Below are 26901 nucleotides of genomic sequence, written 5' to 3' on the forward strand. Positions count from 1 at the left end.
AAGAATAGAGGAGAGGGAGAAGAATAGAGGAGAGGGAGGAGAAGTATGGAGGAGAGGGAGAAGAATAGAGGAGAGGTAGAAGATTAGAGGAAGGGGAGAAGTGGAGGAGAGTGGGAAGAATAGAGGAGATTGAGGAGAATTATAGAGGAGAGTGGGATTTAGAGAGGAGATGGGGAGTATAGAGGAGAGGGGGAGTATAGAGGAGAGGGAGAAGTATAGAGGAGAGTGGAATTTAGAGAGGAGAGGGAGAAGAATAGAGGAGAGGGAGAAGGAGGGAAGTGTAGAGGAGAGGAAGACGAATAGAGGAGAGGTAGAAGTATACCTCTCCTCTCCTCTCCTCTCCTCCCCTCCCCTCCTCTCCTCTCCACCAGTTGCTGCTCACCCCTCCCCTCCCCCTCTTTGCAGTAAGCGGAGTGTTCTCCTCATCCCCCGGTGTCCCGGTACACCGGATCATCCTCATCCCCGGCCTCCTGGGGGGGGACCCGCTCTCACATTCATCATTATCCTTCCAGCAGCCAATCAGAGGCGGAGGCGGGCTCCCCGTGCTCTCCCGGAGATGCTCATCCCCGGGGTTGCCATAGGTACGGTTGTCGTTAGCAACCGGGGAGCCCCATCCGCCTAGGCAGAGGAGAATGCGGGGCTTGGCGGAGACGGCGGCGGAGAGGAGGCGGAGGAGAAGCCGGGAGAGGCAACAGTGATCTGGGAGGACGGGAACCGGGATGTCGGAGTTCTTCATCAACAGGTAGAGCCCATCACCCCAAAATCTGCATGGAGGAGGGGAGAGCCCGTCACCCCAATATCTGCATGGAGGAGGGGAGAGCCCGTCACCCCAATATCTGCATGGAGGAGGGGAGAGCCCGTCACCCCAATGTCTGCATGGAGGAGGGGAGAGCCCATCACCCCAATATCTGCATGGAGGAAGGGAGAGCCTATCACCCCAATATCTGCATGGAGGAAGGGAGAGCCCATCACCCCAATGTCTGCATGGAGAAGGGGAGAGACCATCACCCCAATGTCTGCATGGAGGAGGGGAGAGACCATCACCCCAATGTCTGCATGGAGGAGCTATGGAGCATGCCATGGCAGGGAGCAGGATTCCAGGCAGAGGCAGGGGCAGGGGGCACCCAGCATGGCAGAGATGATGGGGGACCCAATACTGAGACTGGAAGAGGCATGGGAGGATGGGGACCCTAAAACTGGTTTAGGGTGGGAAGAGGCTGGGATAAGTGGTATCCTAATACTAGTGCAGGGTGGGGGGGGGGGCTGGGGTGAGAAGTACCCTAATATTAGTACAGGGTGGAGGAGAGGCTAGGATAAGTAGTACCCCAATACTAGTAAAGAGTGGAGGAGAGACTGGTATGAGTGGTACCTCAATACTAGTGCAGGGTGGGGAGAGGCTGGTATGAGAACTACCCTAATAATTGTACATGGTAGGGGGGAGGCTGGGAAGAGTGGTACCCAAATACTAGTACAGGGTAGAGAAGAGGCTAGGATGAGTGGTACCCCAATACTAGTAAAGAGTGGAGGAGAGGTTGGGATAATGGTACCTCAATACTACTATAGGGTGGGGAGAGGCTGGTATGAGTGGTACCCTAATACTAGTACAGGGTGGGGAGAGGCTGGGATGAGTAGTACCCTGATACTAGTACAGGGTAGGGAGAGGCTGGCATGAGTGGTACCCTAATGCTAGCACAGGGTGGAGAAGAGGCTAGAATGAGTGGTACCCCAATACTAGTATATGGTGGGGAGAGGCTGGGGTGAATGGTACCCTAATATTAGTACAGGGTGGATAAGAGGCTAGGATGAGTGGTACTCCAATACTAGTAAAGAGTGGAGGAGAGGCTGGGATGAGTGGTACGTCAATACTAGTATATGGTGGGGAGAGGCTGGGATGAATGGTACCCTAATACTAGTACAGGGTGGGGAGGGGCTGGGATGAATGGTACCCTAATACTAGTACAGGGTGGGGAGGGGCTGGGATGAATGGTACCCAAATACTAGTACAGGGTGGGGAGGGGCTGGGATGAGTAGTACTCTGATACCAGTACAGGGTGGAAAAGAGACTAGGATAAGTGGTACCCCAATACTAGTAAAGAGTGGAGGAGAGGTTTGAATGAGTGGTACCTCAACACTAGTATATGGTGGGAAGAGGCTGACATGAAGGGTACCCTAATACTAGTACAGGGTAGGGAGAGGCTGGCATGAGTGATACCTTAATACTAGTAGAGGGTCAGGGGAGGCTGGGATGAGTCATACGCTAAGATTGGTACAGGATAGAGGAGAGCCAAGGATTAGTGGTCCTCAATACTGGTACAGGGTGGAGGAGAGGCTAGGATGAGTGGTACCCTAACTAATACCGGTCTAAGGTAGAGGAGAGAAAACAGTCCATGTTAACCCCTTCAGAAGCAGAGGGCAGCAAATTGTGCACTGTGAGACTATCAGCTTTGGCTACAGTCAAGCTACAAGTCAACCAAGAAGAACCTTCTTCCTTATATATCAGATAGTAGTAATAGTAGTCTGTCCTATAATGTGTCTTCAGTCTATGAACCATGTCCCCAATCTCCAACACCTTCTCTATAATTTACAGTCTCTGACCATCTCCTGTAGTATGTCGGCAGTCTCTGACCATCTCCATTCTCCTGTAGTATGTCAGCAGTCTCTGACCATCTCCTGTAGTATGTCAACAGTCTCTGACTATCTCCTGTAGTAGGTCTGCAGTCTCTGACCATCTCCTGTAGTACGTCTGAAGTCTCTGATCATCTCCTGCAGTACAGCAGTCTCTTTGAATAAATATTTTTACTGCATTTACTCTTGTTACTTAGTGGCTAAACTGTGCTTACCTCATCTAAAGTCCCAAGGAGACTTCTTGTATATATTTGCTATTGTTAGGGATGGAGGTGTGTCATTGGTGACACCAGACCTTTTCTTTTTGTTACATCAGCAGTCTGACCATTTCCTGTAGTACGTCAGCAGTCTCTGACCATCTCCTGTAGTACGTCAGTAGTCTCTGACCATCTCCTGTAGTATGTCAGCAGTCTCTGACCATCTCCTGTAGTATGTCAGCAGTCTCTGACCATCTTCTGTAGTATGGCTGCAGTCTCTGACCATCTCCTGTACTATGTCTGCAGTCTCTGATCATCTCCTGTACTATGTCAGCAGTCTCTAGCCATCTCCTGTAATATGTCTGCAGTCTCTGACCATCTCCTTCAGTATGTCAGCAGTCTCTGACCATCTCCTGTAGTATGTCTGCAGTCTCTGACCATCTCCTGTAGTATGTCAGCAGTCTCTGACCATCTCCTGTAGTATGTCAGCAGTCTCTGACCATCTCCTGTACTGTGTCGGCAGTCTCTGACCATCTTCTGTCGTATGTCTGCAGTCTCTGACCATCTCCTGTAGTATGTCCGCAGTCTCTGACCATCTCTTTCAGCATGTTCATAGTCTTTAATAAACTCCTGCTGCATGCCTTCCATCTCTGACAGCCTTTTGCAGCATTACATTCCCTGTATACAATGTATTTTGTGTGACCCTATGGTGATGTCAGGGGCCACAACTGAGGCCCCCCATGCATCAAGAAAGATGACCACCACTGCTGTAGACCCTTCCAGAATATTTCGAGGCAAGTGCTGTTGAAGCAATCAGCTTGCATATATTGCCCTTGTTTTTCACTGAAATAGGCTGGCTCCCAGGTGCCCCCTCCTCATTGGGAGAATGGACGTTTGTACAACAACCATTCATAGTAAAGGCAGTTTGATGGAATGGTTATGCATGCAAGCAGAGCTACCTTTATTTATGATGATGACCCACAAGTCCCAGTTATGGCTCTAAGAGTCCAATTGGTGCTACACCCAGGGTATGCTCTTACTTGTGTATAGCGTTAGTCCTTCATCAGGACTTTAACAATAGCATAGTATCTAAAGGACTCAATTAAAAATTTGTAGGTATCAATCAGAACCAGGAGGGTGAACACTGAGTGAGTGACTGTATTGAACGTCAGCACAGTCTTTTCCACGCAACTGGCTGTATGGAAAACTAAATAAATCACCCTTCAGCCCATCTATGTTAAAAATGTATAAATACCTAAATGCTCATAGGAGATACCAAGACCTGCACACCCTTACTGAAACTGGCAATTCTATTTGGATATGATCCCTATGTGATCCCCTGCCAACCCCTAATCTAAACATCTAAAAAAACATTAACATCATTTTTTGCATTATTGATGCAATGTAAAGTACAACAAGGTGGGGTCTGAGCTAGGATATGATCCCTATGTGATCCCCTGCCAACCCCTTCCCCAGTTCTGGGAATGCCCATGAGTATATGGTGGCAAGTCCAGGCATTTTGATCTGAATTGGGCACCTCCTTTGAACTCCTGAAGAAGTTGACTGTGGGCCCGCCGAAACGCGTAGAGTTTTTAGTCATTAAGTGGCTTCCACCATGTCTTTTTTTTATGTTTTGGATATTTTGTACTCACATCTAAAAAAAACATTAACATAGTTTTTGGCATTATTGATGCAATGTAAAGTACAACAAGGTGGGGTCTGAGCTAGGAGGTGTTTTTTGTACGTGTAAGGCCAATTTAAAGTTTTAATAAGTTTTTTAAGTTTTAATATGTGCATTATAAAATCAAGCACCCTTACTGGAGATTAACTTGAGTAGAAACTTCTAAACCAGACCTGGGTAAATTGTGGCCCCAGGTCCACATCTGGTCCTTTGCCTGTCCCTATCTGGCTCTCGAAGCCTCCAGCATGCCTCTCTGAGCTGAAGCTGAGGGAGCTGACAGGTTCCAAGAGGCATGCTGACAGATGTCCATGTGGAGAGCAGCAAGAACTGGAAGGAGAGAGTCCGGAGAGCTGATCGGTACAGCGGGGAGGCTCAGTTCTGGTGGGAGAACTTTGCTAACTGGACGTCCCAATGTTCTCCAACCACTATGCTACCTGGCCAAGTTCCTCCTGTGTTGGCACCTGCATGCTGCACCAGTTCTGGAGAATCCTCACTGTACCGATCTCAGGCTCTGTAAAACCACAGCTCAGCCACCCATTTTTACTATCCTCCAACCACCCATCTGAAAGAGACCTATTTCATGAGCAGTTGTGCCTACTACGCCTTGAGCAGTTTTCTAACGTACTTAGCCCCAGATCACACTCAGGGCATTTTTCTCAGAGAGTAGGTGCAGAAACTCCCCACTTCTGAATCTCCCCTTCTCTCCACCTCCTACCCACCCCCAAGCACCATCCCTTGGTTCCACCCTCTACCCACCCCCAAGCACCATCCCTTTGTTCCACCCCCTACCCACCTCCCAGTACCGCCCCTTCTACAGAATACAGAACCAAGTATCATTCTGTGGTGCTAACTAATTTGTATGGAACTTGTTAATTATAACAAGAAAAGCAGCAAAATCTGTCCCCTGCAGCCAGCAACACTAGACCTCCAAGCAACAATAGATCCCCTACACAACAATCCCCACCCCCTCCACAACAAAATACCACCCCAGCAACAATATACTTCAGCAGCAACAAAAGATCTCCCAGCATCAATAGACCCTCCAACATCCACATACCCCCCAGCAACAATAGATCCTCCACCAGCAACAATATATCTCTCTCTTAACAGTAGATCCCTCCCAACAACGACTCCCCAGGAATCTAAAACCCCTCTCAGCAACCATAGATCCTCCATCTGCAACAATAGACCTCTCCAGCAGCAACATAGCTTTCTCTCAACAGTATATCCCTTTCCAGCAACAACTGACTCCCCAAAAATATAAGACCATTCCCAGCAACAGTAGAACCCACACAAATTAATCCCCCCCCCCCCCCCCCCGCAACAGTTTACTACACCAGTAACAATAGATCCACCCAGCAACAATAGACCCCCAGCAGCAACAAAAGATCTTCTAGCAGCCAGCATCAATAGACCCTCCGGCAGCCAGCAACAATATACCTCTCTCTCTCTAACACTAGATCCCTCACAGCAACAACTGTCTCTCCAGGCATATAAGACCCCTCCCAGCAACAATAGACCTCCCCAGCAACAATAGACCTCTCTCTCAACAGTAGATCTCTCACAGCAAAATCTGACCTCCTAGGAATATAAGACCCCTCCCAGCAACAATAGGCCTCCCAACAAAAATAGATCCCCACCAGTGACCCCCGGCCATCATCATCAATAGACCCTCCAGCACACCCCAGCACCCCTTGCCATTACATACAATCAGTTCTGAAGGTGCCGGAAATGTGGTCCCCCACGCTCCCCCTGAAAAATAGCCCTGTTCACACTAGTGCCACTTCTAATGCGATTTGAGTTGTGCAGAATCGCATGACTAGGGAAACGACATTGTTTTCCATGGTGTCCGTCTTAATCAATGCGACTCAGCACACGCGATTTTGTTTCCTGCACTACTTTAGTGCAACTTCAGTGCAATTTCAGCCTCATAGACTTCTATGTTAATTCACAGAATTCGCAACAGCATTAGATAAGAAGTGATTCCTATGTAACTTTGATGAGGTCAGATTTTAACCTTCACCTCTCCTCCCAGGTCATCGTTGCTGCCTACAATATTTCGTCCCAAGCCCATTCTATTCACACTCGAGCGTATTCCCACTCGCATTTTTTTTTTTGCACGTGAATCCGCGGCACGCATAGGGAAGCCCAATTACACAAAGACAAAAATGGGCAACTAAAAAAATGTGTGACCCACTGTGACCACGACCACTCCATGACCAACCCCCCTCACATCAGATGTGTTATTTACATTTTATTTTTTGCTAAAAAATTACTTAGAACCCCCAAACATAGTACATTTTTTTTCTAATACCCTAGAGAATAAAATGGCGGTCATTGCAATACTTTCTGTCACACCATATTTGCGCAGCGGTCTTACGAGCGCACTTTTTTTGTAAAAAAATACACTTTTTTGATTTAAAAAAAATAAAACAACAGTAAAGTTAGCCCAATTTTTTTTTATATTGTGAAAGATAATGTTACGCCAAGTAAATTGATACCCAACATGTCAGGCTTCAAAATTGCGCCCGCTCATGGAATGGCGACAAACTTTTACACTTAAAAATCTCCATAGGCGATGTTTAAAAAATTCTACAGGTTGCATGTTTTAAGTTACAGAGGAGGTCTAGGGCTAGAATTATTGCTCTCGCTCTACCGATCTCGGCGATACCTCACATGTGTGGTTTGAACACCGTTTTCATATGCAGGCGCTACTCACGTATGCGTTCGCTTCTGCACGCGAGCTCGGCGGGACAGGACGCGTTTAAAAAAAAATTATTTTTCTTATTTATTTTACCTTTTATTTTTTATTTTTACACTGTTTTTTTAAAAAAAAAATGTGTCACTTTTCTTCCTATTACAAGGAATGTAAAAAAAAAAAAAAATTGTTATTTAAAAAAAAAATGTAAAAAAAAATGGCCCTTTAAGAGCTATGGGCGGAAGTGACATATTGACGTCGCTTCCGCCCTGCATGGAGACGGGTGGGGGCCATCTTCCCCTCACTCATCTCTATACCCAGCAAGGGTGAAGATCCGATCGCCTCCGTCGCTCCTGACGGCTCCGATAAGCGGTGGAGGGCACCGGAGCGTGGCGGGAGGGGGGCCCCTCTCCCGCCGCCCAAAAAAGTGATCTTGCAGCAAATCTGCCGCAGAGACCACTCTTATCGGAAAGCGGACCGCCGGCCGAAGAAGAGCTAGCTGCTGCCATAACAATGATATTCCTCTTAAACGTAAGGATGTAAATCGGCGTGTGGCAGAAGTGGTTAAGCATGTAAAATGCGCAAAGAAACGCAAACGGGAATGCGCTCAGTTTTTGGGCAGCAAAGAAGACCTGGGAGGAGAAGTAAGGTTAAAAAAAAATACATTGATCTCATCAAAGTCTCATAGGAATTGCTTCTAATTTAATGCAGATGCGACTTCTGTGAGTGAAGATGGAAAGTCGCATGAAAGTTGCAAGCAAGTCACGCTGGAAGTAGCATGAAAGTCGCATCACATTAGTGTGAACCAAGCCTTACAGGTCTTTCCAGGTCCAAAATTAGTCCCAGTTTCTCATGTGGCCCCTGGAGAAAAAACAAATTTGCCCAACCCTGTGCTGAGCATTACAAGAATAATAATATATCACTTTGATTACACACATTGAAACATTGTAACAAAAGTATTGCAACACAAAAACAAACATATATGTCAAACAAAACACATTTGTAAAACCAGCTAAAACAGCCTTTCTCAACCTTTTAACCCTGGAGGAACCACCAAAAATAATTTTCAGGTCTCGAGGAACCCTTACCAAAACCAATTTATCAGGGGTCAATAGGAACAATGCCCCTAATACTGCTGGCCAATAGGAAGAATGTTCCCCTTAAAGTGGTGCTCAGAATGCCACCCTTAAAGACAGCTAAACAGACATTTGGTGTCATGCTGCTGGCTTTGCTAAGTGATGCTGAACCTCAAACCCTGTAGGCACCATCAAAAAGGTGGTTCATCAGCCACAGCTCAAGTAACCCCTAGCAACCTCTGGAGGAACCCCAGGGTTCCACAGAACCCTGGTTGAGAACAGCTGATCTAAAACATTTAACCCCAAAGACCAGGCATGTGTAATTGTCCACCACAGGTACAACCATCAGTAGAGATCCTGATAATATACTCCAGATGGAATAGACGCATGTAATCGAAATAATGCGATCCACGTAACAAAGTGCAATCTAAGATAACATTTTGAGCAAGAACAGAACAAGACCAGCCCTTTTTTTTTACTATAGATCTCCTGTAATAAACTTACGACGTTATGATTTACTTATCTTCGAAACCTTAAAAATCCCTTGAATTGCGTTGAACGACGTCTGGGATGCTGGTACCTTTGGACATGTATCGATCTCCATATATTTTTTTAATGTATTTGGTGTCTTCTATGAAGCACACAATGAGTGGTCAGAGTATTGGCAGGTTGATCTATATCAGCTGACCGTACATTAAATCGCCACCGCCGTGACTGATGTAAGGTCAGCCGGTGTCGCTGTATATCAAGGATCGACAAGCTCGCGGAGTGGTTCAGAGCGCTAGATCAAACCCGCGGACGGGTATTGAGCCCCCTGAGTGACGACCTGGAAAGAGATTGGTAATCGAAGGTCACGATTGTGTTAAACCAGCAAAAGTGATCTCGTATTGATGGCCAAAAGAAAAGAGGGGAGGGGGGGGGGGGGGTTGTCTTCACCGGAGGGTGAAAAGTACGGCCGTACTATACAGATGTGCTGAACATTTCTAGGTATTGTTTTCTACCAAGATGGGAATACTATCTGAAATAACCTCCTACCTTCCCCATAGTCCAGAGGTCTCCAAACCTTTCCATATGAAGGCCACATAGTATCTTCTACAAATATTTCCAGGCCGAAAAATTAGTTTTCTAAATAAATGAGTACCCTTTACATTAGAGTCCCCATCAGCATCCCCCCTTACATTAGGGACCCTATCAGTGTCCCCCCCTTACATTAGGGTCCCCATCAGTGTCCCCCCTTACATTAGGGTCCCCATCAGCGTCCCCCCTTACCTTAGGGTCCCAAACAGCGTCCTCCCTTACCTTAGGGTCCCCATCAGCGTCCCCCCTTACCTTAGGGTCCCCATCAGCATCCCCCCTTACATTAGGGTCCTTAATAGAGTCCCCTCTTTATCAGGATCCCCTTCAGGGTCCCTATCAGAGTCCCACCTACATCAATATCGTCAGCATAAACCCTCCTTACATCAGGGTCCTCTTCAGAGCCCTCCTTTGCATCAAGAAACTGACCAGAGTCCCCCCCCTTCCATCAGTGTCTCTATCATAGTCCCCCCTTACATTAGAATCACCCTTACATCAGTGTCCCCATCAGAGCCCCCCCTTACATCAGAATCCCCCTCACATCAGTGTCCCCCCCTTACATCAGGTGCCTCATTTGTGCTAGAGACTGCGCCAGACTGACTAGGTCAGTCACAGGTTGTGGGTGGATGGTTGTGAGGGTGCTAGTTGGAAGGTGTTCCTTCAGCAGGTTGTGCCCAGAACTTGAAAATGGTGATGGATCCTCTTGGGGTTTGGGCTGCTGCCTTTTTGGGTACAGCCTTATGGTCGTTTCCACATATAGATTTGGAAAAGTACGAAGGAAAGAGCGCCCGGTGTCCAAAGGAATGCAAACTTGAAGGTAGGTTAAACGGTGTCTATTGGAAGTATTGGTAAGTACATCAAGGCAACGCGTTTCAAGGAAAAGGTCACCGTTACTTCTCAACTTATGATGTCTTAGTGTATCATTATAATATACAGTGGTACCTTGGATTATGAGCATAATCATTCCAGAAGAATGCATGTTATCCAAAGCACTCGTATATCAAAGCGAGTTTCCCCATAGGAGTCAATGGAAACTCAGATAATTCGTTCCCCGGTGACTGCTATTGTATGCAGTACCGCATGTGGCCAGAGGTGGGGGGCGCCAGAGACACTTGGAAACACTCAGAGACGCTCAGAAACACTTGGAGACCGCTCAGAGACGCTCGGATGCACTCAGCGAGGCTGGGAGACACTCGGGAACGGAGTGTTTCTGAGTGTCTTCGACTGTCACCAGCGCCCCCGCACCTCTGGCCAAATGCAGTACTGCACACCCCAGAGGCTTGAATCCTGCTCGTCTTGTGAGACAACGCTTGCAAACCAAGTCAGGATTTTTTAAGAAATAATAGCTCGTATTGCGAAGCGATCGTAAACTGCTTTACTCGCAATCCGAGCGGTTACTGTACAGTATACATTTTGGATATTATCTTTTTTGCACTTTTGCTCCTACACCCCGATTATATATACTTGTTTTCTGTGCATTTTTTCATGCTTGCTTGATAGACCTGAAGAAGGTGGAGTCCTTTCCTCCGAAACGCGTTGGTTTGATGCACTTACCAATATTTTCAATAAACATCTTTTAACCTACCTTCAAGTATTCATTCCTTTGGACACCAGGCGCTCCTTCCGTCCTACTTCTCCCCTTACATCAGGGTCCTCATCAGAGTCCCCCTTTACACCTTTACACCCAGGTCTCCATCAGAACCCCGCTTACTTTAGGGTCCCCATCAGAGTCCCCCCTTACATCTGAATCCCCATCAGAGGCCCCCCTTACACCCAGGTCTCCATCAGAGCCCCACTTACTTTAGGGTCCCCATCAGACTCCCCCCTTACATCTGATTCAGAGGCCCCCCTTACACCAGAGTCTCCTTTAGAGTCCCCCCTTACACGCATGTCCCTATCAGAGTCAGATGGGGGTGACCATAGGCAGCCTATGCTGACCTGAATCCTCAGTCTGTGCACATTGAGCATATGATCCGGCTAACCATATCCATGGACCAGATAAAATCTTGTAGACCTGGCCCACGGGCCATACTTTTAAGACCCCTGCCATGGAGGGGAGTCCTTTGCACAGATTTGTCTTTGCTTTCTGTAGTAGAGACACAAAAGGAAATGAACTAAAATGTCTTTAAAGCGAGGGGAAATACCGTCTTTGGCAACTGTCCTAAGAACAGGTGTCTCCATTTAACATAATGTAGGTGTATATACACTATATTACCAAAAGTATTGGGACGCCTGCCTTTACACGCACAGGAACTTTAATGGCCTCCCAGTCTTAGTTCATAGGGTTCAATATTGACTTGGCCCACCCTTTGCAGCTATAACAGCTTCAACTCTTCTGGGAAGGCTGTCCACAAGGTTCAGGAGTGTGTCTATGGGAATGTTTGACCATTCTTCCAGAAGCGCGTTTGTAAGGTCAGGCACTGATGTTGACGAGAAGGCCTGGCTCGCAGTCTCTGCTCTAATTCATCCCAAAGGTGTTCTATCGGGTTGAGGTCAGGACTCTGTGCAGGCCAGTCAAGTTCCTCCACCCCAAAATCGCTCATCCATGTCTTTATGGACCTTGCTGGTCCAAATAATTTAGTGGAGGGGGGATTATGGTGTGAGGTTGTTTTTCAGGGGTTGGGCTTGTCCCCTTAGTTCCAGTGAAGGAACTCTTAAGGCGTCAGCATTCCAAGACATTTTGGACAATTTCATGCTCCCAACTTTGTGGGAACAGTTTGGGGATGGCCCCTTCCTGCTCCAACATGACTGCACATCCTCTTATATACCCACAGCTGTCGCCGGGACTCTTTAGAACGGATTCAGGTGGCTGTATTTCATCCACCATAAGTGTCTTTAGTTATTCCTATAAAATTTCGATTTATTGCGGGAACGTCGCTGGCGGCACTCAGCTCCCAACAATCTGTCTTAGGCAAATATTGCTTTTTATCGCTATAGTAGGAACGTGCCGCTGTAAAATACCAGCTGCCGGCAAATAGTAAAAGCAGTCGATAAACTGCAGTGCTACAAAACATTGGTGCACTCAGCTGACCTTTAATGCACGGTTACACGACCTCCTGCAGCCAGATTCAGCAGGGCTGTTACAGTGCTTCTGATCAGGACTGCAGCCTCTTGTTACATGACAGTGTGCTCTACCATCTCCCTCTGAGGCTTGCAACTTTCCCCTTCTGAGTCACCCCTTCTCTCTGCCCCCTACCCACCCCCAAGCACTGTCTATTGGTTACAATCCCTACCCGTCTCCCAGTACCACCCCTTTTAGAGAATACAGAACCAAGTATCATTCTGTGGTGCTAAGTCATTTGTATGGAACTTGTTAATTATAACAAGAAAAGCAGCAAAATAGGTCTCCTGCAGCCAGCAACAATAGATCCCCCACACAACAATGACCCACCCCAGCAACATTAGATCCACCCAGCAAAAATAAACTCCCAGCAGCAACAGACCTCCCAGCAACAATAGATCCCCATGCAACAAAGCCTCCCCTCCCCAGCAACTAAATATCATATGACGATGCTGTGTCCTGGGCTGGGCTGTGTCCTGATGATGCTGTGTTCCGGGCTGTGTCCTGATAAAGCTGTGTCCTGGGCTGTGTCCTGATGATGCTGTGTCCCAGGCTGTGTCCTGACGAAGCTGTGCCCCGGACTGTGTCCTGATGAAGCTGTGTCCCGGGTTGTGTCCTGATGAAGCTGTGTCCCGGGCTGTGTCCTGATGATGCTGTGTCCCAGGCTGTGTCCTGACAAAGCTGTGTCCTGGGCTGTGTCCTGATAAAGCTGTGTCCCGGCTGTGTCCTGATGATGCTGTGTCCCAGGCTGTGTCCTGACGAAGCTGTGCCCCGGGCTGTGTCCTCATGAAGCTGTGTCCCGGGCTGTGTTCTGATGATGCTGTGTCCTGATGATGCTGTGTCCTGGGCTGTGTCCTGATGATGCTGTGTCCCGGGCTGTGTCCTGATGATGCTGTGTCCCAGGCTGTGTCCTGATGAAGCTGTGTCCCAGGCTGTGTCCTGACGAAGCTGTGCCCCGGGCTGTGTCCTCATGAAGCTGTGTACCGGGCTGTGTTCTGATGATGCTGTGTCCTGATGATGCTGTGTCCTGGGCTGTGTCCTGATGATGCTGTGTCCCGGGCTGTGTCCTGATGATGCTGTGTCCCAGGCTGTGTCCTGATGAAGCTGTGTCCCGGGCTGTGTCCTGATGAAGCTGTGTACCGGGCTGTGTCCCGATGAAGCTGTGTCTCGGGCTGTGTTCTGATGAAGCTGTGTCCCGGGCTGTGTCCTGATGATGCTGTGTCCCAGGCTGTGTCCTGATGAAGCTGTGTCCCGGGCTGTGTCCTGATGATGCTGTGTCCCAGGCTGTGTCCTAATGATGCTGTGTCCTGATGAAGCTGTGTCCCGGGCTGTGTCCTGATGATGCTGTGTCCCGGCCTGTGTCCTGATGAAGCTGTGTCCCAGGCTGTGTCCTGATGATGCTGTGTCCTGATGAAGCTGTGTCCCGGGCTGTGTCCTGGGATCACAGCATCACCCTTATTTGAATTACTGAGCAGGCGCAGGTAACGCTGGTTACCCCGCTCATTACCCATACATATCATGCCCCCGGTACACTGTCAACCCCACCCATGGTCCAAACCTCACACACCCTTCTTCCATTGGTACCGCCCAGATCACACCCACTGTGTTCCAGGCAGCCCTCCCTAAAGGACCACCCCGAATGTGGGTGTGATCTGGGCAGGGACACCCAGAAAGGGTGTGATAGGTGTGGATCGTGGGCTGTTACATCACATCAGGCTTTTGTATTACAAGAGACTGTCGTGTTAGAAACAGATACTATGTTACGACTCATTATTAGAGACTGCTGCCATATTACAGAAGTGAGAGACCTTCGTAGTTTCAGATAGGACGTGGGTAACAACGAACGTACGACTCCCATTGATTTCAACAGGGTTCAGTTTCTGAATCCAAACTTCGGTTACATTCGCCGAACGTTCACCAAATCAACCCGGGTACATCATCCCTACTGGGAACCCAAGTTCCCATAAAGTTGTCGGGAAACATAAAAAGCCAGCAAGTTCTTTAATTCTCCAGCACGAAAATGATGGTTTTAGGTGGAGCGCCCCTTTAACTAAATTGACCATAGCCTAATTTGTATATTTGTGTTGGGGAAAAAAAGCAAACACCAATTGATCATTTTCGAAACTATGAACCTTGTTTACACCCGTTTTACCGCCGCCGCCTCCGATTCCTCCACTTAGCAGATGCTGCGAGAAAACTTGGACGCGGTTGTGGAAACATTAGAGGATAATTAATGTGTATTTACTGCTCGCCGGCCAAAGCCGGCGTAATCACAGACATTTGCAGCAGCGCGGATCCGCAGTCATGACAAACACCCAGAATTACCGGTCAAAGATGACGCCGTATATAAACAATGATGACAGCGCCGGCTTCTGCAAACTAAAGTGGAGATCCCGCTAAGCACTAACTGTATGTATGAGACACATCATGCTATTGGAATCTGCCATTGCATCCCTTTCTGTAGATCACAATCTGGTGCCCAGGACCCGATAAAGAAAAATAGTTATTATATTAGCATATAAGCACTTAATAATTAAGTGCTTATATGCAAATGTTAGGATTCTTTATACACTATATTACCTAAAGTTTTGGGACACCTGCCTTTACACACACATAAACTTTAATGACATCCCAGTCTTAGTCCGTAGGGTTCAATATTGAGTTGGCCCACACTTTGCAGCTATAACAGCTTCAACTCTTCTGGGAAGGCCGTCCACAAGGTTTAGGAGTGTGTCTATGGGTCCGGAGGCTCTAATTGGCTTCAAAAAGGGTTGGCTTCGCTGTTGTCTTTCTGCTTTTCCTCCTGGCCAATCAGGACAGGAAGCGGGTCCTGAGACTGGATTGGCTGGGAGGAGAATGAACCGGATTGGCTGGGAGGGGAAGCCGTCAAAGCCGCCTGGGACCTGGATGGGGTAAGTGCGGGGGGCTAGCGGGCAGGGCTGGCGGTGGTGGGTTTGTTTGCCGCCCCCCACAAAAATGGCGCAGTTATCATTATCTCTTACGGAATAAATAAAAATATTAAGTGCTTATATGCTAATGTTAGGATTCTTTATATAACAGGTTCTCTTGCTAGGATGTCCTTCACTTTGCAGGAAGATATTATTACGTCAATTTCCTTGGAATGTGCTGTTGTGCAGTTGTGAGAGAGACTGGCCTCCTGACATTGTACAGCGCTCTCGGTCAAACTGATAAGGCTTTCCATAATAACAGAAATTAATGTTCCATATTAGCAGAAATGAAAGTGATTGTAAAGGCTGAAGGTTTTGTTTTACCTTGCATAAAGGTAAAAAAAACCTTCTGTGTGCAGCAGCCCCCTTAATAGTTACCTGAGCCCCCTCTTGATCCAGCAATGTGCACGAGAGCAGCGGCTCTCCCGGGTCTCTCCCTCCTCATTGGCAGCAGGAGCCATCGGCACCCGCTGCTGTCAATCACAGCCAATGAGGAGGGAGCCAGGGGCCAGGCTGAGCCATGCTACAGAGGTGGCTCGGGAGTGAGCACGAGCGAGTGCCCCCACAGCAAGTGGCTTGCTATGGGGGCACTCAGCGAGGGGCCAGGAGCCTCAGTGGGGGAACCAAGAAGAAGAGGATCAGGGCTGCTCTGTGCAAAACTATTACACAGAGCAGGTAAGTATGACATGTTTTTTATTTAACAATTGAAAAAGAACAAGAGCCTTTAACTGCACTTTAACGTTCCATAATAACAGAAATTAATGCTTCTTGTTATTCTTGTAAATGTAATGAGGGGCTTGGGAAAATTCTTAATGAGTTAACTCCTTCACACCCAGCCTCGGGGTCCCTTTATGCACCGGGGTGGGGCAGGAAGGACTGGCTGATTACATGACCACTGTGATTGGCTGTTACAGAGGTCATATGATCGAGAGCCGGTGGGGTATAGAATGGGGGCTATACCCTTCACTGTGCTGGAAGTGCACCCTGAACGCGCTCTCAGCAGAGAAAGTTCTACCGCCCATGGACTTACATGTGCAGCATGTGGGCGTTAAAGCCCACCCTTTTGGTTGCCACTCATATGTGGAATGTGGGCAGCAAGAGTTTGGCATGAAAGGTGTTTTAAGGGAGGTCCTGCATGCTTCCCACCAGCGTAATGCACATATTCAACAGCACAGTGGATAGCCCTTAACGCGCTCTTTGCACAATGACTGAGCTATCACTGACAGCTCCCGGGCACCGCTTACAATTGGGAGCCAGAGGGAGGGGCTCCCAATCACATGACTCCTGCATCAGCCAATCGCAGTGGTCACATGGTCAGGGATTCCCCCACCCGTCTTTGAGGAACCCCTGAAAGAATTATCAATTGCTGGCACCAAGGGGTTCAAAAAAATCATGGGGCCCCATACAACCCCCCCCCCCCCAAAAAAAAATCAACTGTTATTTTTGCTAAAATTCCATGGCCGCAATGATATGCATTGCAGCCATGCCAGAAAATATACCCTCCTCAAATAAGACCCATTTGAGTGAATAGCGCTGCTCTGCAAGCACCCTGCAACTGTGTGCCAGATCAACAAAGAGGAAGCGCTCTGAGGCTTCCTGTTCCTTCACAAACTGAAGCATAGTAAGCACCGTCTACTATGCTTCAGCGATGAATGGACACAGAAGCGATTGGTACTGGTCGCTCAGTGTGTTCATTCAGAAAAGGAAGAATATGACATATTTAACAGCCCCCCCCCCCCCCCCCACTCCATCCTGAAATGATCCCCCTGTGTGCCCTCTGCAGCTGCCAGAAGGAAAGGGAGGGAAGCCGGCAGTGCTGTTGGGGGGGGCATAGGTGTACACACAGGGTGTGCCAGGTGTGCCTGGGCACACCCTAATCGCCCTATGCAATGCAGATTCCCCCTGCTTGTCCCCCATGGCAGCTGAGGCTACAGAGAAGGGGACTGGGAAATCTCTGTCCTCAGTCCCTTTCTCTGCTATGTCACCAATGCCCTCTCAATGGGGCTCCTAACACATTGTAAAAAATAATAATAATAATATTTTTTGTTTTTATTATTCTATTTTGTTATTTTTTACAATTTATTTTTTTAAATAATTTTTATTATATTTTTTTTTTTTGAAAAAAATATTTTACAAAATTGTAAAAAATAACAAAATAAAATAATAAAAACAAAAAAACGACACCAACACCATCCACTGCTTACTGCGCATGTGTGTTTGAACTTTGGGGTGCACACCCTAATGCAATAGGCTGCGCACACCTATAGGGGGGGGCACACATGGGGGTCCAACAGCAGGTGGAAGGGAGCACAGATAGTAGAACCGATCCCTCTGAATCCCAGCACAAGAGTCACAAGGCAGTACAGCTGGCCCTCCTACTTGTCAGTTGCCGGAGCCCCCCTTTTAAACTAATGGGGCCTTGGCACAGTACAGGAGGGCCGGCTGCACTGCCTTATCAGCGGTCCTGCCATTAGGGCTCATGCACACGGGTGCCAAAAAAACGCCCCATTCAGATCTGTATTTTTTTTAAACATCTGAACGCATCTCTAACGCAGCCAAGGTGTCCACACAAAACCACAACATAGAGCAACCAACACATTTCAGGGACTCAAAGGTTAATGTATCAGTGAATCAGCAATCTGATTTGTTCATACACTGCTGACCCTAGGTATATCCCATTTATAAAACAGTAAACAATTCATGAATTTGTTTACTAAAGGCAACATAGAACAACCAATGCATTTTGGGGGTTCAAAGATCCCCCCCCTTCGTCAGGGCTTAAGCAGGATGGATACATATGTGAACTGAAAGGTGGTACAATCAGGGCCCGGAGAAGAGGTGGGCAGGGGGGGCGACTGCCCCGGGAGCAATGGTTTATTGAAGGGATGGGGGCGCCTTTGCCAGTTGCTTCTCTTACAATGCTGACAGGAGTAGTGACAGCGACATCACTGCTAACCCTAACAAAAGGGGGGGGGCAGTTTGGCATATTTGCCCTAAGCGCCTTGTCCCGTCACCTCAGGAATTAATAGTTTGCAGTATCAAAATTTTTAGGGTATCAGCGAATGTTGGATGTTCTGTGTTGAATTTTGTGAACAAATATTCAAATCTTTTGGACTCTCAGATCTTCCATTGGGCGCTCCCCAAAGTGGATACAATGTTACATATTTATAGATAGAAATTTCAGCAGCTCCCTGTTTTACATATTCTGTATATTCTAAAACAAAGGCTTTTTAATTGGGACAGATGCACTTTAAAATATGGCAGCACTTTCTGCTTGTTAAGGAAATAGTGAAGGCCAGAGCAATGCCCCGATTAATCCTAATTAAAACCAAGGCACGTCGCATTGTTTGCCGATGAAAAGCATTGAATTCAGGGCTTTCCTAAGGGACGAGAGGTATAGCCTTGAAATAAGAAAATCCTGACGAGGCCGAGACACAATTACTGGACAAGGTCAGCCGATCCATCCCCATAATGTGCAGTCACAGCTTAAAGAGAACCGGTGATCAGGATAATGTAATGACGGCAGTGGCGCCACCCCCCTCAAAATATTGTGGGGGTACAAGTTGGAGATGGAGAGCCAAGAAAACATCCATATGGGCGGACTTTGGAAATTGCTGAAAGGTAATTACTGCAGACCAGAAAAGGGTCTTCAACATCTTGGTCAGCTGGTAGTATACCACACAGAATCAGGCTTACTATTCAAACCAGTCCTTCGCACTGTGCGGGGCGCCGGACTAATGGGTGTCTATTAGGTCTGTCAATTTTTCAAAAAGCATGTGATTTGAGGCTGAGGCTCTGATTGGCTTGTTTCAGGTTGTCCTCGGGGCACCGAGCTCTACGCCCCCGAACCCTCCTATTTTGATTTTAGTGAATCAATATTCGTTGTTGCATCACTTCCGGTTTCCGGCTTCTCCTCCTGTGGAATGAGGCGTCCTCTGGTGAGTGCGGACCTGGTGGAGTTTGCGCCCCACCCAAATTTTTTTTAGCACCAGCCGCCACTGTATGATGGTAACATCCCAACCTAAATACTTGGACACGCTGAGTGCAACTCCAAGTTTAATGGTTGCCTAGAAGATCTGAAGAAGGTTCAGAGTCTAACTCTACACACACCTTTTATTTTAAAATAATAGATAAACCCCAGCAAAAATAGACCCCCAGCAGCAACAACAGATCTCCCAGCACCCAGCATCAAAAGACCCTCCAGCAGCCAGCAACAATAGACCTCTTTCTCAACAGCAGATCCTTCCCAGTAACAACTAAGTCCCCAGTAATATAATACCCCTCACAGCAACAATAGATCCTCCACGGCTACAATAGACCTCCCCAGCAACAATAGACCCCCCACCAGGTATAATAGACCTCCCCAGCAACAATAGACCCCCCACCAGGTATAATAGACCTCCCCAGCAACAATAGACCCCCCACCAGGGACAATAGATCCCCCCAGCGGCCATCATCAATAAACCCTCCAGCACACCCCAGCACCACTTGTCATTACATACATTCTGTGCTCGAGGTGCCAGGACTGCATTCACCCTAAAAAAAAGCCCTGCCCACATATGCCACAATAGTATATATACTGACCTAATACACCACTATTAGTGTTTTATTGCTTAAAGGATAAAGAATAGAAGCGCCACTACAATATAAAAGTCCAAAACAGTGTTGTATTCATTGAAAACAGACAGCAGTAACATTGTCAGTAATTCTTCAAGTAGTGAGGAGCGTAGATTATTCAGTATGTATTAAAAGGGATATTGCAGTCAACTGGCAGCTGTATTCATCCTAGGACTTCTGTATGCGGTCTTTAGGAAAAGTAGACATAGAATAAGGAAGAAAAGTGCCACTTTACATAGAAAAGTCTAGGATGATATTTTATTTAAAGTCGCCAAAGAAAAAGCAATGCATTTCAGGGGTTTGTAACAATCCTCCTTCTTTGGGGCTGAGAAGGATCAAAGATCTGTAATCTGGACCAAGCAGTAATGGAAGAGAAGAACAGATAGTTCCACCAAGAGCATATGCACAGTGACTAAGTGGTTAGCACTTCCACCTAACAGCACTAGGGTTGTTAGTTTAAATCCTAAACGCACCACTACCTGTCTGGAGTTTGTATGTTCTCCCTGTGCTTGCGTGGGTTTCCTCTGGGTACTACGGTTTCCTCCTACACTCCGAAGACATACTGGTAGGTTAATTGACTCCTGTCTAAACTGGCCCTAATATGTATATGTATGAATGTGAGTTAGGGACCTTAGATTGTAAGTTCCTTAAGGGCAGGGAGTGATGTGAATGTACACTATACATTATATTACCAAAAGTATTGGGACACCTGCCTTTACAAGCACATAAACTCTAATGGCATCCCAGTATTAGTCCGTAGGGTTCAATATTGAGTTGGCCCACCCTTTGCAGCCATAACAGCTTCAACTCTTCTGGAAAGGCTGTCCACAAGGTTTAGGAGTGTGTCTATGGGAATGTTTAACCATTCTTCCAGAAGTGCATTTGTGAGGTCAGGCACTGATGTGAACAAAAAGGCCTGGCTCGCAGTATGCGCACTAATTCATCCCGAAGGTGTTCTATCGTGTTGAGGTCAGGACTTTGTGCAGGACAGTTAAGTTCCTCCACCCCAAACTCGCTCATTCATGTATTTATGGACCTTGCTTTGTGCACTGGTGCGAAGTCATGTTGGAACAGGAAGGGGTCATCCCCAAACTGTTCCCACAAATTTGGGAGCATGAAATTGTCCAAAATGTCTTGGTATGCTGACGCCTAAAGAGTTCCCTTCACTGGAACTAAGGAGCCAAGGCCAACCCCTGAAAAACACCCCCACACCATAATCCCCCCTCCACCAAATGATTTGGACCAGTGCACAAAGCAAGGTCCATAAAGACATGGATGAGCGAGTTTGGGGTGGGGGAACTTGACTGGCCTGCACAGAGTCCTGATCTCAATCCGATAGAACACCTTTGAGATGAATTAGAGCAGAGACTGCGAGCCAGACCTTCTCATCCAAGATCCATGCCTGACCGCACAAATAGGAATGGTCAAACGTTCCCATAGACACATTCATGAACCTTGTGGACAGCCTGAAGAGTTGAAGCTGTTATAGCGGCAAAGGGTGGGCCAACTCAATATTGAACCCTACAGACTAAGACTGGGATGCCATTAAAGTTCATATGTGTGTAAAGGCAGGTGTCCCAATACTTTTGGTAATATAGTGTCCATGTAAAGCTCTATGTAAATTGATGGCACTTTAGAAGTACCTATAGTAATAATAATGGCACACTTTTGGAAGTGTTGCCAAAGCATGACATAAAGCTCTTGATGGAACTATTGGCATCTTAATTTTTGCACTTCTTTAATACTGATTCCAGATTTCATGCCAGTGAGGGGGTTAATTTTAGGTTAGTAGGGGCAGGATGGTTGAACTCTTCCCACACTGCTCTTAGGGCTCATTTACACTTGTAGTTGGCAAGGTGGTAAAAACAAGCAGTTGAGCAGAATTTTGGCCCCCAACTGCCCCCTCTTAAGCTGCAAAGGCATCTGGACATGATGCTTCATGGCAGAAACTATCTCTCCTTTCATATTCAGTGGGCAGTACGCGACCGATTCAAGTGAATTGTACTGCACCACAACCGCTCTGCAACCATATGCAATGCACACAGTTGTGGCACAGTGGGTCAGCACTTTGAAGGTTAAAACAGACAGTAAAAAAAGGGACACTGCCTTCTCACTTCTCGCTGCCTGTCAAACACCTTTGAAAAATGATCCACTGAGGATTACTTTTCAGAGGAGCAGCTAGCTTTACTCCTCTGGTGACTACCTACCCTGTATGTCCTGTTCTCTATTTTATTATATTCAGTTTTGTTTTTATCACATTTTATTTTAATGTTTTTGTACTTCTGTGCTCTTATAGCATGCTTGTGATCTCTTCTCAATTAGTCTCATCTCTATTGTATCGTGTTGATGGTCTCTTGTAATCTCCTGCAGTTGTTTGGGACTGGGGGTCTCTAGAAGTATCTTTTAGCAGGTTGGTGGTGTCTAGTAGTCTTCCGAAAAATGCTGATGGTCTCTAGTAGTCTATCATTTAATGTTAGTGTTCTCTAGTTGTTTCTCCCGTTCTGTTGGTGGTATCTAGTGATCTTTAGAAGAATGTTGGTGATTTCTTGCAGCATGCCGGTGGTCTCTAGCAGTCTTTTACTTAATGTCAATGTTCTCTAGTAGTCTCTTGAATTGTGTTGGTGGTCTCTTGTAATCTTCTGCAGTTGTTTGGGACTGGGGGTCTCTAGAAGTATCTTTTAGCAGGTTGGTGGTGTCTAGTAGTCTTCCGAAAAATGCTGATGGTCTCTAGTAGTCTATCATTTAATGTTAGTGCTCTCTAGTTGTTTCTCCCGTTGTGTTGGTGGTATCTAGTGATCTTTAGAAGAATGTTGGTGATTTCTTGCAGCATGCCGGTGGTCTCTAGCAGTTTTTTACTTAATGTCAATGTTCTCTAGTAGTCTCTTGAATTGTGTTTGTTGTCTCTTGTAATCTTCTGCAGTTGTTTGGGACTGGGGGTCTCTAGAAGTATCTTAGCAGGTTGGTGGTGTCTGGTAGTCTTCCGAAAAATGCTGATGGTCTCTAGTAGACTATCATTTAATGTTGTTTCTCCCATTGTGTTGGTGGTATCTAGTGATCTTTAGAAGAATGTTGGTGATTTCTTGCAGCATGCCGGTGGTCTCTAGCAGTCTTTTACTTAATGTCAATGTTCTCTAGTAGTCTCTTGAATCGTGTTGGTGGTCTCTTGTAATCTCCTGCAGTTGTTTGGGACTGGGGGTCTCTAGAAGTATCTTTTAGCAGGTTGGTGGTGTCTAGTAGCCTTACGAAAAATGCTGATGGTCTCTAGTAGTCTATCATTTAATGTTAGTGCTCTCTAGTTGTTTCTCCATTGTGTTGGGTGGTATCTAGTAGTCTTTAGAAAAATGTTGGTGATTTCTTGCAGCACGCCGGTGGTCTCTAGCAGTCTTTTACTTAATGTCAATGTTCTCTGGTAGTCTCTTGAATCGTGTTGGTGGTCTCTTGTAATCTCCTGCAATATGTCAGTAGTCTCTTTTGAACCGTTGGTGGTGTCCGTTAGTCTTTAGAAGAATGTTGGTGGTCCATAGCAAAGTCTAGCAGTATTTTTTTTTTGTTTTTAATACTAATGTTCTCCAATAGTCTCTTGCATCCTGTTGGTGGTCTCTTGTAATCTCCTACAGTATGTTGGTGGTATCTAGTAGTCTCTTGCATCATGTCAGTGGTGTCTAGTAGTCTTTAGAATAATGTTGATGGTCTTTAGGAGCCTTTTATTTATTGTTAGTATTCTCTAGTAGTCTTTTTGAATCATGTTGGTAATCTGCTGTGGTAAATCAATAGTCTCTTGCAACATGTTGATGGGGTCTAGTGGTCTTTAGCAGAATGTTGGTGTTTTCCAGAAGTATCTTGTAGCTTTTTAGAAGACTTTCTGTGTATTGGGTCATTTAAAAGAGACATGCCTATCCTTTGCCATGCTTATAATGAATATACCTCATTCCATTTGCCTCACACAATTGTTCAGTATGGCTGCTTATCTCAATGTGTGGATGATTTACCAGGTTGTAAAGGTTGTAAGGACAAGGGGTGGGCAGGAGGGACAGTTGCCCTTAGCACAGCAGAGCAGGAGGACAGGGAATGGACACAGGGCAATAAAGACATTCTAAGGCATGCATTAACAATAGGGGAGGGGGCTCATTTCTGCATCCTTGCCTTGGGCACTAGACGAACCACTGTCGCGTACACACGATCGGACATTCCGACAACAAAACCATGGATTTATTTCCGACGGATGTTGGCTCAAACTTGTCTTGCATACACACGGTCACACAAATGTTGTCGGAGATTCCGAACGTCAAGAACGCGGTGACGTACAACACGTACGACGAGCCGAGAAAAATGAAGTTCAATAGCCAGTGCAGCTCTTCTGCTTGAGTCTGAGCATGCGTGGAATTTTGTGCGTTGGAATTGTGTACACACGCTCGGAATTTCCAACAATGGATTTTGTTGTCGGAAAATTTGAGATCCAGCTCTCAAATTTTTGTTGTTGGAAATTCTGACAGCAAATGTCTGATGGAGCCTACGCATGGTCGGAATTTCCGACAACAAGCTCACATCGAACATTTGTTGTTGGAAATTCCGACCGTGTGTACGTGGCATTACACTTATATAATTATACAGTTTTTTTATTTGCTTATTTTATTGGGGTTTTTTCTGCTTAATATTGTATTGTCAATCTTGGGGGGATTTGCCAAGCTTCATAGCATGGCCACAATTTACCACATTCGCCCTATAATTATAATCCACACTCTGCTGAGCCATTTTTGATGATGAGAACTGAAAATTTCAATACGGTGAAATGGAAAAAAAATAAGTGGCAAAACTTTGGTTTCACCAAAACAGGCCAATAATTGTCTCACTTGTGTTGAAGGCAACATTAAGGATTCTTCTGTATGTGTGCTGTGCGAGGCACCTCAAGTAAAGAGTTGTACACAGGAAAATGTGGTTTCAAATTCTAGTTGGTGCTTTGAGATAATATTACAACCATCTGTTTGGGGGGATTTAAGCAAATTTTGGCTGATTTTTTCGTCTGGATGCAAATTTTCCTTTGGGTGACTCTTCCTTCCTCGTGGCGCACATACAGAAGGCACCAATCTAGGGTATCAACACTTTGGCCCAGACCTTGAGGAGTTGAGCAGTCCAGAACCTTCATGAGGTCCATCAACCATCAGTGAATACATAACTAGATCCCTGACCTTCTTATCAAAATAAGTTACCTCCACCACTGCCATGGTCAGAAAAATAAAAATTGTACATTAGGGATCCTAACACCATTTCCATAAAGTAAGACCTATTTTCTCTTGTTGTTTCTCTCCACAGGTTGTGAGTCGGAGGACAATCGGTGCCAAAATGCTTCTAACAATGACCGGGGAACTTTTGAGCACGACCATGTCGACTTCAGGCTCCGCTCTTCCCGTCAGCTCCCTGACCTTAGAGCAAAAGGCTGCCTTCGTCCTGGTGTTCCTGCTCTTCATCTTCTTGGGCCTTCTCATCATCCGATGCTTTAGGATCCTTCTTGATCCCTACCGCAGCATGCCCTCTTCAACATGGACTGACTACATGGAGAAGGACACCTTCGATTACCGCTGGGCCTGACTTTGGGATCTCATCCCAAATTATGGGATTCAAAACTATGATCCCAACTTTCACTGGTGGCCTTCGGGAAAAATCACCTTTGGGGGGGGGGAACGGGGAACGGTGGGATGGGCAGTCGAGTTGCTATTTTGTATCCTTAAAGCCTATTTGTGTGTGATGTTTACATCGACTGCGAAGCTTTGTAATCGATGCTATGCTCCAGTCAAAGTGAAAAAAAAGTGAAACCAATTCTGCCAATACAAAATCAAAAGAAAAAAAAAGAAACAAAGCCTCAACAATCGCACTTTTGGTGCCAACCTACACCAGGGCTTTGTGGACTGAGCCCTTTGCTGTAACTTGTCGTTCTCTGTTGTGTGTAGTGTGTGTCTTATCGATATTGTAGGTGTGTGTTGAGATATCAAAAACGAAGGGACAGTTCAATTTTTTTGTCAGCACGAGGAAATTTGTCCTTCGATTTAACTGGTACTACTACCGAATCCAAAAAAAAAAAAAATACCTCAGTCTTAAATTTTTAGATCGATGTGATGTCAAAAAAGGAGACAAACTACAGCGTTTCAAAATGTTTTCCCGTGGGACGGGAAACTGTCGAAAAATTGCCAGTTGGCCAAAAAGTTGCCTTGATCAAAAAATGTTACCTTTTTACATCCGTGAGAGGAGGGAAAAGCTTTTGCCAGATTACCCTAGGACCTAAAACTTTGCTGAAAAAGACCCGCAGCCGATTCTGAAGTCTTTTTACCGATGTTTTAAGCGCCGTTAACGTTTCAAGTCGTCGTTTCGATGTGGGTAGTTGCGAGCACACGAGTGAATTGTATCGCTTAACCAAAACTTCATCGCTTCATTGCTGTCATGATCAAGGGGGGAAAGAAAAAAAAAAAAAGCAGCAACAAAAAAAGGGACCAGACGCCATTTTTAATTCTTGGCCTACACATTCCAAGGAAGGCGTCCATGGTGGCTCCGCCATAGGGGCCGGCAAGGGCGTCGTTAATTAAAAAAAAAAAAAAAGCACAAATTGTAGATTAAAGCACGTCTCCCTTTTTGGGGGGAGGCCATATTTAAGCCCCAGAAGGCATGGTGTTTTAATTTTTGCCAGGCAGGGGCCAGGGTGTCGGCAGACATCCCCGCCATCTGCAGTAAAGGCTAAAGAGTAGGGCGAAGAGGACCAATTTGTCACTGCCAGCAATGATCCACGATTAACTGCCTGCCTGCCCTGTGCCAAAGACACAGGTGCGTCTCAACAACGGAAAAAAAAAAAAAAAGATGAGATCTCTGGTCTCCATGGAAACTGAGGAGCACATTTTAGAAAGTTTTTTTTTTTTTTTTTTTCGTTAAAATGTATGA

The 26901-nt window shown here is 46.3% G+C and overlaps 1 protein-coding gene across 1 annotated transcript; it reads left to right on the top strand.

Annotated features, from left to right (window-relative positions):
• On the top strand, positions 1–26572 carry LOC141117026 (cortexin-3-like). The gene is made up of 2 exons (XM_073609598.1): positions 1–742; positions 25288–26572. Exon 2 carries the CDS (start codon positions 25318–25320, stop codon positions 25561–25563), a length of 246 nt encoding a protein of 81 aa, XP_073465699.1. The 5' UTR covers positions 1–742; positions 25288–25317; the 3' UTR covers positions 25564–26572.
• Positions 26573–26901: the final 329 nt, after the last annotated feature.

Source organism: Aquarana catesbeiana, linkage group LG13, assembly GCF_042186555.1.
Source record: "Aquarana catesbeiana isolate 2022-GZ linkage group LG13, ASM4218655v1, whole genome shotgun sequence".
NCBI lineage: Eukaryota > Metazoa > Chordata > Amphibia > Anura > Ranidae > Aquarana > Aquarana catesbeiana.